General features: G+C 47.7%; 1 protein-coding gene across 2 annotated transcripts in view; it reads left to right on the top strand.

The window, feature by feature from the left end:
• Positions 1-13,849, top strand: part of ITGA9 (integrin subunit alpha 9) — a 338,515-nt gene that overhangs the window by 59,549 nt on the left and 265,117 nt on the right. For both annotated transcript variants that reach the window (XM_057705604.1, XM_057705605.1), the window contains exons 10-13: positions 1,584-1,689; positions 2,824-2,918; positions 7,157-7,247; positions 9,780-9,825. In XM_057705604.1, the coding sequence (XP_057561587.1) occupies positions 1,584-1,689; positions 2,824-2,918; positions 7,157-7,247; positions 9,780-9,825 (338 nt within the window). The remainder of the gene's footprint in view (positions 1-1,583; positions 1,690-2,823; positions 2,919-7,156; positions 7,248-9,779; positions 9,826-13,849) is intronic.

The raw sequence follows: 13,849 nt of genomic DNA, 5'->3' as shown, positions 1-13,849 counted from the left end.
AGGGCAGGCCAGGGGAGAGGTGAGGTGGTCTTTATGGAGATGAGAACAGTCAGCCTTTAGTGGCTGCCGGCCACTGTATATGCAGGAGACTGACATGTTTGCATGGGTGTTACCTTGTCAGGCAATAAGGTAACCAGCTCTACAGCCCCACGTGTGTCAAAATCAGGGCGTGGAGTCTTGGAGCAGGATAATCCCCCGGACCTTCCGTGGGCACATGACACCCACACATCCTACTGCCAACCAGTGTTTCTTAATGCCATGTGGTTATCCTAAGTATTGGGTTGGCTAAAAAGTTCGTTCAGTTAATGAATACGTTCAATAAGGTTCTTGGTGAAAATGAAAAACGTATCTTTAATTTTTACTTAAAACAGAATGAACTTGTCAGCCAACCCAATTCCAGGGTGTTCTTATTTCTGTTGAACCTCATCCTATGTGATTAAATATTGCAGGGCAGTGTGAAGGCGTGGGGGGAAAGGATGACTTGCCTTTGAATCTTGGTGTTGCCCCTTACTAGCCTGTGTGATGTGGACAAATAGCTTGAAATCAGTGGCTCAGTTTCCTCATCGGTAAAGTGGGCAGCATCACGAGGTCTTGCTTATAGAGTCACTGTGTGACTTAAATGAGGATGTGGGTATATAGTGCCTGGTACATACAAGGAATATTTCTCCTTTTCTCCACCACACTGATAGGAAGAAGTCAACACATATTTGTGCTGTGGAGCAGGGGCTTTGTTGGCTTAAGAAGTCATCACACCTTTATTGTTTGCAAATTGTTTGAATATAGGGGGAAAAAAAAACCATTTAGTTGTAAGAGAAGCTTTGGGATGGCTCATGGGTGTACAGTGGTCCGAGTGCCTCTACGTGGAGGCAGGGTTAGACACTCTTGTGCCTCAAAACATCAGGTTGTGTTTTCATGCTCTGATAGTCATGTGTCAACGACTTGGGGGTGGAGAGGGCATGGCTTTCACCGCCACCATCACCATTAACCCTTCCCTCTGCTGGTTGGTGTTTGCTCAGGAAATTCAAACCACGCATGAAAACGGGCACAGTTGTGTATCCTGTTACCACTACTCCCACCCCTGAACCAAGAACTACTGGGAGTTGGGTTTTCTGAATCACGAGTCCCTCTGCCAAGATTACTAACACACGCACCCCACAAAACAGCTTTATAAACTCGTACCAGAAGGCACAGGAGAGCAGAAATGGAAATATGTATTCCCTTTAAAACAACTTTGGGCATGTTGTGGGGAGAGGAGACTGGGGACAGGCAGGTAGGTAGGTTAATAGGTTGATGTCTAGAGCATTAGGACAAAGAAGAGGTTTAATCACCAGCCAACAGCGACTCTCCTTCCCTCTGAAGTGTGTCTCAGGTGATCGGAGACCCTCGTGGCACCCAGGTGGAAGAGGCTCCGCAGCAGGGGGTGAGGTGGGCGTTTGGGTGTCTGGGATTCTGCCCAGGTGTTTCCTGCCCATGGGTGTGCTGCGGGGGAGGGCGGCATTCCCAGCTCTGTTTTTTCATTCTTTTTTTGGTTATTCTGTTTGTTTTTGTTTTGTTTCCCGTTTTCCCTCCATCCTGTTTCCCAGGGAGCCCTGGAGGAGCAGCTGGCCCTGAGCGGGGATGGAGCCTACAACGCACACTTTGGGGAGAGCGTCGCCAGCCTGGGGGACCTCGATGACGACGGGTTCCCAGGTCAGTGGGCTCGCCCCTGCCCTCTAACCTGACCCTGGCGTGGGCGCTCTGGGATCTGCCTGCCCCCGGGAAGGCCCATCCACGTACATGGGGCAGAGGACACCTGTTAGAAACCATGTTCTCCATGTAGACACAGGGATGAGCCCAGAGCCCACTGGAGTTTTGCTTCCGTGAAATTCCTTCTCATCATCTCAGCACTCTTTGCTCTGGGTTCATGGTGCAGTGAACCTTGGGGCTGCTCCATGGGGGCTGCTGTGGCAGCCAAGTCTGAACCAACTTCCTCTCGCCACAAACCCTGCTTGTTTCTGAGCCTCTGATGCTCCACGATGCTCTGAGGGCGTGCTGGGCTGACTTTGAGTGTGTAAGTGTTGGGAGGGGTGGGTGTGTGTATGCCCAGCATCTAGTTATGTTTGGCCTGCGGCATCTGTCTATTCAGTACCTCCTCGCATCGCTGTAAGTGCCAGGTCCAGACACCAGGACTGGAGGGAGCCGTGTCACTGGCGGGGATGGCTGAGATGGAGGGTGGAAGGTGGGCCTCAGGCTAGGTGTCCAGGCTCCTTTGAAGCCCTCATACCAGCAGCTGGAGAGGGCTTCATTTGGAGAGAGGGGTGGGTGATGCCCCTCACCTTTGACCTTATGTCTGCAGACACATGACTTTCATTAGAAGCAAGAGAAGAAAAGTGAGGAAGATCTAGGCTTTGTCCCGGGAGTTGTCAGTTTGTGAGAGTAATGTTGATTTTCTTGGTAAAGTGAATGCCATTTTATAGCATTCCCTTACCCAAGAATAGAGTTGACTTTCTCAGTCACGCAGTAACCATTGTCTGTGGAATTCCCTTCTCTGACAGATAGACATTCGGCTGGGTGGTTGATATTTGTGTTTCTTTTATTGGATAGGTCAATAATTTATCCTATGAGGATGAGGTAGACACTTTTCTGGAACTAAACTCTTCTCAGCTTCTATAACTTTCTTTCTACTTTTTTTTTTTTCCTGCTGCGAAAAGATCATGTGCCTAGTTTAATGCTTGAACAAGCAACAACCAAAAGATTTCTAGACATCATGACAGGAATTAGAGAATCCACCCTGACATCGCTCCACATGGCTTTTCTAACCCAGAGCTGCTTTTCTCTCCACAGATGTGGCCATTGGCGCACCCAAGGAGGATGACTTCTCAGGAGCAGTGTACATCTATCACGGCGATGCCAGTGGGATCGTCCCCCAGTACTCCATGGTAATTGGTGTGAGAGCGTCATGGTCACTGTTCATACATTCATTCCACACATGCATGCAACACACGGCATCGTTCCTGCCTTCGCCTTCCCCCACTCCAGTGAAAGGCACAAACCACTGATACTGCTTATTAAATCAAAACATACTTATAGACTCCCAAGTTTACTCATATCTAGGGAGGCATTCTGCCTGCAAAAGATAATATCCAAATTCTTAGCAACAGAGTTAGAGTGATTTATGTAAGAAAAGGAGGCTTGCTTTTTCTGGTTACTGCTTTGTCAACCATCTGTGCTAAGCCAAAGGAGTCTCTTGTAAAATATAAGCTAGAAAGACAGTGGTCCATGGAGGAGGGACTTGAAAGCCATCACAGGGCTGTTGTCACAATTGGCATTAAAACGGGATGCCGGTCAAAGGCTTGGCCCCATGCCCCAAACTTGGGAATGTGGAAGTGGTGAGTTCTGTTTTTCACCGTATCAGCTTGGAGTTCAGTCTTGCTGATGGTGTCAGGCTCAGCCCCTGGGAAAAGAGGAAGTCACTCTGGACAGAAGCATGGTCACGATGTGTGTAGAGTGGCACAGGCCTGGGTCTTTCTCCCAGCGGGGCAGCGACAGAAAGAAACTGAGCACACGTTGAGAAATTTCCCATCAGCTCATACGGATTTGCTGAAAGTGTATTACATGCCTACCGCCTCCTACTCACGCTGACATTTCTCGTCACCGAGAAGCTTGCCTTGTGTCTTGATTATGGTGAAGGAAATACTTCAAAACGTTGAACTGAGTCCCGTTCTTATAAAATGTTCTACACAGGGAAATAGGAAAGTATCAGAACTTGTCCATGTACTCAAGCCTCTAGGTAAGAAAAGGCTTTTCACGTTGCTATTGAGGGGCAGCATGTGCGTGTCAGTTCAGTGTGTACTTTCCTATTTGTTCTCCCTGCGGCAGATATGCGCAGCTAATGAAGGGTTGAGGGCTGGTTGCTTGGCTGCCAGCTGAGCCCAGGTTCCCTCTGCTGGGCCTCCTGCTTGGCTCCATGACTCCTGCAAGAGGCCGATGCAGAGGGAGGTCCGGTGAGAGCAGGGGTGCTTCCTGAGTGCCCTCTGTCCTCATAACGGCTGTGTGAAACGGGTGCCTTTTACTTACAAGGTGACTCCAGCCCAGGGAGGTTAATTGATGTGCCCACAGTTGCCAGCTGAGAAGTGGCAACGTGGCCACTGAAAACTTTGCCAGTGTGACTCCCAACCCTCTCATTGCAACCACCGCTCTCAGCCCCATGTCGGAAAAAGGAACATGCAGGGAAGCTCAGTTGGAAAATTTAGACTTACGGAAGCGTATTTTGCTGTGAGGCGTATATATTCTGAGCAGCATTTATCTGCATGGACTGTCCTCGTGCATTAGATATGAATAAGGGTAGGAATGAACTCCTAGGGGAGTTCAGCCGATGTGGCAGGAGGATGAGGGCTCTGGGCATAGTGTGGGGGCCACATCCGCGTCCCAGGGGCTGCTCTGCCCTGGGTCAGGGACTCTGTTCCCACTGTCACAAGCTGAAAGTCGTCCAGGGAGCGCAGCCATCCTTGGGCAGCCATTGAGGTCACTCTCCCTGCTGCCTCCTGGAAGCTCGTTCCTGGACCCGGGCAGCTAATCGTGCAGCGAGGCAGCCTGTGAGAGACCCCTGCTCCCCCTCCTCCGGCGGCCCTCTTCGTGTTTTGTTGTGTTGCTGGGCGGAATCCCTGCAGAGAACTGAAGTATAAATTTTGTGGTCAGCGCAGATTGTCTTTAGTAGGAAGCAGGGACCAGCAGCTGGACCCGTCCTGCCTTTGTCAGCACGTAGGCTGGCTCATGAGCTCTAACAAAGAGAAGTGGTTTGGGGCTCTTTAAAAAAAAAAAGAAAAGAAAAGAAACAAAACAACCATGATTACACATTTCCAAGCTCCTAAAATGTATGTGATAAGGTTCGCGATTTTAAAGGAAGAAAAATCCTTTAATGCCAGATTCTCCAGGGCCCAGGTCTGGACAGAGCGGGCATTGTGTGGGTAAACTAGAGGAGGAAATCAGAAACAAGTCTGGGCAAGGGAATGGCTTTTCTTTGGCCTACGTTGGTATTATTTCTGCTGGATACGTTGTGAGAGCAGGGTCTAAAGTTCTTCCATATTACTCTGTAACTCACTCCTCTTTCCCGAGTTCACCATGAAAAGTGTTGATTTTAAGATCCTCATGTGCCTTTCTCAATCTGAGAGCCCTCCAGGCACATCACGCGGCCCCTGTGATCTTTCTCCTGCCATCAGGACAGTGCATGTAAACCTGGTCAAGAGGAGGTTTCCCGAGGCTCCTGGTTTTCATTTAGAGTTATTAGCACCAAGCAGACTTATCTTCCTGGCTTTATGGCATAATGGCCTGCAGATGTCTGTGGGAAAGCTGAAGCCCGCATCGCCACCCCCAAAAGGACCACCCGTTTGCTCTTCCCTGCTCGTCCCAGCCACAGCATACCTCAGAAATGCAAACCCAGGGCAAGCTGCAGCTCACATCGCTGGACCTCAGAGCCGAGATGGCCCTGCTTTAAAATGTGACTTTTAAGAAACACGCAGATGCACGTCCATGTTTGCTTAGACAGAGTCATGGGGGATGTGGGGTCCTGCCTGTTAGCAAGAAACTCAGTGTTTCCTAGTGTTCGGATTTGTATTTTGATGCTTGCACATTTCCTGTTGGATGGTTTCACTGAGGTGGCAGGCTGAGGGTTATTTGCAGTTATTGGCTGCTGGGGGGGGTGGGGGAGTCCCTGCCGTCTCCATCTGTAAGCCCTATAGGAACACCCCCTCCCTACACTTGTGACTTCTTTGCAGGATGACTCAGTAAGGAAAAGGATAAGGCAAGAAAGTCCCAAGTGAGCCCTGGGTATGTGTAAACCTGGTTCTGACATGGAGGTTGCTGTTTGCCAGGAAAAGAAAGCATTTCTCTTACCATCCACATCGAGGGACTTGGGAGGGAAGCCTTCCCAGGGAGACTGTTTAGAGAAAGGGAAGAAAGAACAGATCAGATCCGAGAACATGGCACTTTTTGATTCAGGAAGTTTGGTATCTTTATGAGGAACTGGGCCACGCAAGCATGGATGTGTGACAAAGGCTGGCTGTATAAGAAATATTCTTGGACCATCGTGGCATGTGTTGGGTTAGCACATGTTGAACATAACAGTGAAGAGGATTTCCCTGGTGGCACAGTGGTTAAGAATCTGCCTGCCAATGCAGGGGTCACGGGTTCGAGCCCTGGTCCAGGAAGATCCCACATGCTGCAGAGCAACTAAGCCCGTGAGCCACAACTACTGAGCCTGCGCTCTAGAGCCCTCAAGCCACAACTACTGAAGCCCATGCGCCTAAAGTCTGTGCTCCACAGTAAGAGAAGCCACCACACTAAGAAGCACACGCACTGCAACAAAGAGTAGCGCCTGCTCTCCTCAACTAGAGTAAAAGCCCGTGCACAGCAACGAACGCCCAACACAGCCAATACATACATACATACATACATACAAAAAACCAGTGAAGGAGAGGTAAGTACAGATGCTAGCGTGCCCTGTGGCAAAGGAGCTGTCAATGCTGAATGGTTGGTTGAAGGCTGCCTTTTAGGAAGAAAGGTGGCTTCAGCTGGTTTTTTGGATTTCCTACAGTTTGTAAAGATTCAGGACCATGGAGTTCTCGATGTACTAGGTAGAGTTGTTTCATCCTGCCTGTGATGCTCAGGAGCCTGTAGATCTTCTGGTTGGCTTGACTGAGAGGCGGTTTCCACGTGGCCATCTTTTCTAGAGAGACATGCTAATTCCTGTCCACCTAGGGAAGGGCTCATGTGTGCGTCTTAGGAGTGTTCCATGTTTAGTACATGTTTGGGTAGAGAGAGAGATTTCAGCCAGCTATACCTGTATGAATATAAAACAGAACCTCCCTTAGAAGTGGAAGTTAAGCTTAGTCCATCTGGAACTTCATTCAACACATCAGAACACTTAACACACTCATCCAGGTGGCTTTTTCGTTAGCACTGAGCTTAGAAAAAATTTTAAATGACGAAGGAAAGTGTGTGGTCTTCAACTGCCTGCTAAAGCCACCCCCGTCCCCGCTGATAAAATTTGGACGACAGTTTTTTTCTCTGAACAGCTTCAAGACCAGATGTCCTAGGGAAGCTGCCCTAAAACAGTCATGGGTTCTTATTTGTGACCGTGCTTCTTCTGGTGACTCAATCTCCCTATTATCTGTTGCAGAAACTGTCAGGGCGGAAGATAAGTCCGGTCCTGCGGATGTTTGGTCAGTCCCTATCAGGAGGCATTGATATGGATGGAAATGGCTATCCCGGTAAGCTATTTTTCTTTAAAGGCTTATGACATAAGCAAAGATAACCAGTCTGGTAAGCGTGGTCACATCTATTTAGGATTAGGAAAATTCACACAGTGGAATAGGGTGTTTGGCTTGGTGTTTGGTTTTTAAGACGAAAGTAGTGTTAAAGTTTGTTTTTCAGTTTTAAAATGATCTACTCCAAAGGGTTTAGTAAGCACCAGGAGGGTGGGCTTTTGCAGGGATTTCTGTGGCAGCAAGTCTTTCTGATAAAGACAGAAAGCCCTCCCCACATTTAAAATGATAAGTAGTGAAACCTCATGTTTCCCTTGATATTTGAGCATATTCAGAGATGTCGTCCTCTCGAGAATGAAGCAGGAACTGCGCAACCCCCACCACTCCCCCATAAGACAAGTATTGAGAGAGACACTTGGAGCAGGAAGAAAACCACATCGTCTCCTTGATGGACAAAACAGACCTTTGCCATTCAAGGCCGGCTGGCTTGTCTTCAGGGCTAATTAATGCCTTGTGGTGATTGAGGCTAATTGAATAAAAATGGACGATTTCAAACCCCAATCTCAAGTGATACCCAGTTTAGGTGAAATTGACTGGGCAATGGAATAGTGGTTCCTTTGCTGCTTGAAGGGGATGGAGTAGGTGAGATGAGGAAGCAAAGAGAAGAATTTGGAAAAACCCCAAATCATCATGGAATGCAGAAAAGATGTCCCTGAAACTCTAGGCCGCCTTGCTATCTTGGGAAAGTGTTTCTTCCCATTTAAAGTGCCTCAGAAGGCTCTGTGAAAATGAATGCAGTCCTATACGAGGGCACCAAATTTTAGAGTTTCCCACATCATCCCTTGTAACTTTCCAAAGCCAGGAGGATTGGGGCTAGAAAAGGGTCAGTGTTGAAGTTTCTGTCCCTATAGACCAGCAGTCCCCAACCTTTTCAGCACCAACCTTTTTGGCACCAGGAACCAATTTCATGGAAGACAATTTTTCCACAGATGGGGGTGGGGGTGGGGGAGTGTTCAGGCAGTAATGCGAGTGATGGGGAGTGATGGGGAGCGGTAGAGGAAGCTTCGCTCACACGCCTGCCACTCACCTCCTGCTGCGAAGCCCGGTTCCTAACAGGCTGTGGGCTGGTACCAGTCCTGGGGACCCTTGCCTATAGAACCTCCTGGGTCTTTCTATGTTTGAGAAAGAGGTTCATGTTCTGGGCAACTTGTGGCCATCCCTAAATAATCCCTGCTGTTGGTTTAGCACTGTGATATGTGTAGAATGCTTCCCCATGCAATGTACATTGTATAGTTACCCCATAGATAGCTAAAGATGGGGGTGTCTCCCCAGGTTACAGACAAGGATCCTGAGCCTCAGAGAATTTAGGGCACCAGAGGCCACATCGTGGTGGACGCGGACCCAGGCTGCTGCTTTATACTTGCACAGTGAGCAGGTGTGGTCACACTTAACGATGGATGTGGATTTCTTATCGTGCATTTTTCATAAAAGAAATGGCCAGTGCATCAGGTTCTTTTATTTTCAAGTGTCCAGCCAATTTAAAAAGGCTATTAGAAAACAGCAAAATTAAGAAGCATACCCAAGTGCAGAAATTGTAGCAGCCCTGCAATCCACGGATATGCTCTTTGTTTTTCCTTAACGAGGACATTGGGTAGATGTAGGGATTCAGATGCTTGGTTCTGTGAAGTAGTCATGGGAGCCGCAGGGCTAAGAGGTTTATATTTGAGGACGGGAAAGGCAGAGAGCTATTGGATGAATGCATACTTCTTTAATTAAAATTATTTAGAAATAAACGTTACCAGCTAACACCTGTCTTGATTTACAGTTTGCCAAGTATTTTCATCAATTTTCTGATTTTAATATATGATTAAATATATTTAATAAATATTATATTGAACAAGTATATAATATATATTCTGATTTAAATATTATGAAACATTGTCAACTTTTGAGGAATCCAGTGGGGGTAATTATCTCCATGGTGCAGACAAGGATACAGAGAGACTCCGGGGTCATATCGAGTGAGGGATGGAATGGAGGTGATTCCCATGTTCTGCAGAACCTAGAGCCTCTCCCAAGAGCCATTTGATTCCAAGGGTCCCCTCTCTGATTCCCTGATGTCCAAAAGAAATATAACATGAGCCACTTATATCATTCAAAATATTCTAGTAACCACTAAAAAGATGAAAAGAAACAGGTGAAATTAATTTTCATAATGTTTAATTTAGCCCAGTATATCCAACACGTTATCATTTCAACGTACAATCAACGTAAAAATTATTGAGATGGTTAATGTTCTTTGGTACCAGGTCTTTGAAATCAGTTGCTGTCTATCATGTACAGAACCTCTCAGTGCACACATCTGGTGATTGGCTGCCATACGGGGCGGTGTGGCTCTAACTCCTACAAAGTCATTTCAGAGCCCCGGGGGGCCCCCTGACCTTGAGGCTGGCTTCCATCGCCGAGGAGCACCTTGACGGTGCGGTGGGTGAAATGGGCTTCAGCAAGTTTCTGAATCTGTAAACTTGTGGTTTTCAGATGTAACTATTGGAGCCTTCATGTCGGACAGCGTGGTTCTCCTGAGGTGAGATGCTTCTCTCTTTCCTCTTGGTTCTTCGTGGGTGAGGGATGGAATTTGGTGGGGCGGAGGGCGCAGGGGAATCTTTCATCATTAGTCAGCAATTTCACTCTGCCCTGTTCCTTGTAAGCAGAGGTGCTTGGTACGTGCAAATGCTGCCTTTGTTTTTGCATTCTTGTTATCCTCTATGCGAGGGTTTCAAGCTAGTGGGCCTTGAGTGGTGTACATGTGTGAGAGGATAGCATCCCTGGAGCTTCTAGGCAGAGTTGGGGTTTTTGCCTTTTCCCTTCCGTAGATGTGCTCTGCACACGTTATCATTTCCTGTGGGTGCCATACTGCCCTGTCCCGTATCTTCATCTCTACACCCTGCATCCCCGCTGCCCCACCTCACAGTCCCCAGCCCCCCAGGGACTGGCAGCCTCCTGCCCCTTCCTTCTCTGGTGGCAGCAGAGGGCGAGGGTCGCGCGCTCAGGCCCAGTCCTCGCTGTGAAGCCCGTGCAGTCTGGATCTCCCCTGCAAAGGCCAGTGCGCTGCCAGCCCACCCGTGAGCCCTCTCCAAGTATTTCTGTCTGTATGAGTCAGAGGAGGCAGAATTACACTTTGGAGCGGGAGCCAACTCTTAGGTTTTGTTAACAACCTGATTGCAGAACTTTCTAAAATAGACTAGTGGGGTCTTAGAGCTGGAAGGGATCCCAGAGGCCATGGATTTCCACACCCTAGATTCCTCTCATTCAGCAGCGCCTTCCTCCGTCTCCACCTCAGGGCCACACAGCCTCCTCTAGAAGGAGGTAGCGCCTGGGGTTGGGGCTTAGTAGCTTCCAAGGGAACCAGTTAACTCCCAGGTAATGAAAAATGTTCAATTGTTCAAGCTGGTTGCCTTGCACTCACTTACTGACAAACGCTAGTTTCAGGGTTTGTCATATTGGCAGCCGTCAGAATTGTCTTTAAGAAAATCCACGTACAACTGACTTTTTCAAGATTATGAGCGTAAAATCCCTGAGTCAGAAATGACTCTGCTACTCCAGGGATTCTAATACTTCTAATATCAACCACTACTCATTTACTGAGCACCCCATGGGCAGAGAATGGTGGGGAAATATAATATTTCAGGCATTGTTCATTCTACACCCAAGGGATTAGTTAAAGCAAGCCATAAATACATCGTAAAACATCAGCAATATAAGAAAATATGTGATAGGTGCTATATGAACAGTATAGACAATAAATATTCTAAGGATTTAGAAAAGATGATACCACCCCAGGGATGCTCTAGACAGAGACTTGGATTATATTTTCTCATCAGACATGTAGCCTCAAGGGCCTTTGGCTTTCAAGTTCTTTCTTTCGTTTTCTTTCTTTCCTAAGAGTTGGCTTAACATGGCCAGTCATTGGAAACGACATGAATAAATTTATATGGCATCCGCGCCCCCCCCCCCCCCCCACCAAATGTTAAAGAGGCAGAATAGCCTTAAGGTTAAGTATGTAAACTCTGGGGTGAGGTGGTCTGGGTTTAAACCTTAACTCTGCCTTTACAAGTTGAGTTTCCTGGGCAAATCTGGTAACCTCTGCTTCAGGACTGTCATCTGTTAAAAAGGCAATAATAGCACTCACTGGGTATCATAAGTTCTTATGAGAACTCAGTGAGCTAGAACAGTGCCTGTTTAAGTGCTCAGTAAATTCTGACATCAATTGGGTTAAATCTGCCTGCCTCAAATTCTGCTTCTTGGTCCCTTAACCTCCATATAACAACCTTCAGTATTTGCAGGTGGAGGTTGTGTCCCTCGGGTGGTGACTTCAGTAAGATGGGTCCTTTATTACTCTTCACGGGACTGGATTTCTACTTTATCGCTCCTTCCTCTGGGTTGGTAGTTTCTCAGGTGGGACAGCTTTCATGGCTGCAGATGGTTGCAGTTGGGCTTGTGAAGCCAGGGCTCTGGCTGGTGGCCTCACAAGTCGTTTTCCCTCTCCTCACTCTTCCGAGCAATGTGCTCTGGCTTCTCAGGATTCCCCTTGAATAAAATGTGTTCCCCAGCTTCTCTTAGTGGAAACCAGGCCCTCTCCAAACAGGGAGCTTCTGGCACAGAAGGCACATCTTATAGGTTCTGCTTTTTCATCATTCTTGGATTTTATAAGCTTGCAGCTGTGAGCTCTAACCCAGAGGGGCTTGTCTTGTTCTGTCTTCTGCTGTGAGGGACAGCCCTCCCACGGGTTTGCTCACACGTGGGTGTAAACGTAAAGCGAGGCAGTTACACGTGGATGGGACACCGCAGACCCCAGCCTTGGGATGGAGGGTTGAGTCGGGTGAGATGGACTCTGATGGGACCAGATGTAGAGTCCATGGAAGAGATTGTCCGGGAGCACTTCCAGAAGGAGGAGGCTTTAGGAGCAGAGCCCGGAGCACCAGCTTGGACAGAGAGGTCCACGGAAGGCCGTGGCAGCCGCTGCAGGGGTGCGTAGGGGTGCGAGCTCACCGTAGCCCATCCTCTCATTCATTCTGCTTCAGTGCGTTGACCTGCTGAGACTTGAATTAGCTCCCTGGAGTAATGGATGGCTTTGGGGACATCCCAGTTAGTGGTCCAACACCTTCACCAGGGGTGCGGGATCAAATCAAATATCAGAATTTGAACTCTCTGAGAACCATCAGAAAGAAGTATTCCATGGATAAAGAAGATGTGGTATATATGTACAACAGAATATTACTCAGCCATAAGAAAGAATGGAATCATGCCATTTGCAACAACACGGGTAAACCTAGAGATGATCATAGGAAGCGAAGTAAGCCAGGCAGAGAAAGACAAATACCATATGAGATCACTTATAGGTGGAATCTAGAAAAGTGATACAAATGAATTTATTTACAAAACAGAAACAGACTCACAGACATAGAAAACAAACTGATGGTTACCAAAGGGGAAAGGGGGGGAGGGAGAGATTAGGAATTTGGGATTAACATATACACACTGATATATCTAAAATAAACAACAAGGTCCTACTGTATACCACAGGGAACTATACTCAATATCTTATAATCTGTAAGAGAGAAGAATCTGGAAAAGAATAGATACATATATGTGTATAACTGAATCACTTTGCTGTACACACCTGAAACTAACACAACATTGTAAATCAACTATATTTCAATTAAAAAAAAAAAGTATTCCAGCCACCAGCTTTTTTTTCCTTCTTTTTTTTCACCAGCTTCTTTAAAATAAAGTCTCGAGCACATTTGTGGCGCTGTCCTTGGGTGCCCCTTTGCCTTCCTCTCAGACCGTGAAACCCAGTCTCCCGCCCCCGAGGGGTGTGGGTTGGCCGAGCTCTGCCCTCCGGAAGTTTGCTCTCTGGGATTTGCTGGGGAGGGCAGGCCTGGTGTCAGGGTGACAGGCGCCTGGTGTCATGCCATCGAAGATCAAAGGAAGCGATCAGAGAGGCTTATGAAAGATTTCTGGGCTTTTCCCGGTCTAAAAACAATAGTTGGAGTTGAAACAAAAAGGTTTGAGGGAACTTGTCTGATGGATGTTGGAGGTGGGGTGCTTGTGAAGGTCCTGGTCTGTCATTTCAGAGGATTCTGTTTTTTTTTTTTAACAACCCTCCTGGAGGCCCTTTTGTCTGTACCACTCACTCCTGCTTCCTGCTTACCTCGCCTTCCCCCGCCAGGCTCTGCCAGGAGAGAAGGAAGCAGGCATCCTTCCCACGACGGGGCCCTGGGATGGTAGGAGGGCCTGGGCTGCTTGTGTGTGACGACCCAGCAGGACACGTGGGCAGGTGGGGCTCGCACAGGGTGGACTCCCGCGGTGCTGGTGCCTCTGTCTGTTTCGTGAAACTTTGGCCTCTCCTGTGGTTTTCAATCCCTTGGCCTGGAGAAGAGGTTTCACCCATTTAACAGGGGTTTTTTGTTTGTTTGTTTTAATTTTTATTGGAGTGTAGTTGATTTACAATGTTGTATTAGTTTCAGGTGTACAGCTAAGTGAATGAGTTATGCAGATACATAGATCCATGCTTTGTAAGATTCTTTTCCCATGTAGGTCATTAC

The sequence above is a fragment of the Hippopotamus amphibius genome, chromosome 13 (assembly GCF_030028045.1).
Source record: "Hippopotamus amphibius kiboko isolate mHipAmp2 chromosome 13, mHipAmp2.hap2, whole genome shotgun sequence".
NCBI lineage: Eukaryota > Metazoa > Chordata > Mammalia > Artiodactyla > Hippopotamidae > Hippopotamus > Hippopotamus amphibius.
The sequence above is the reverse complement of the archived record's forward strand: the minus strand, read 5'-3'. Positions and strand labels throughout refer to the sequence as shown.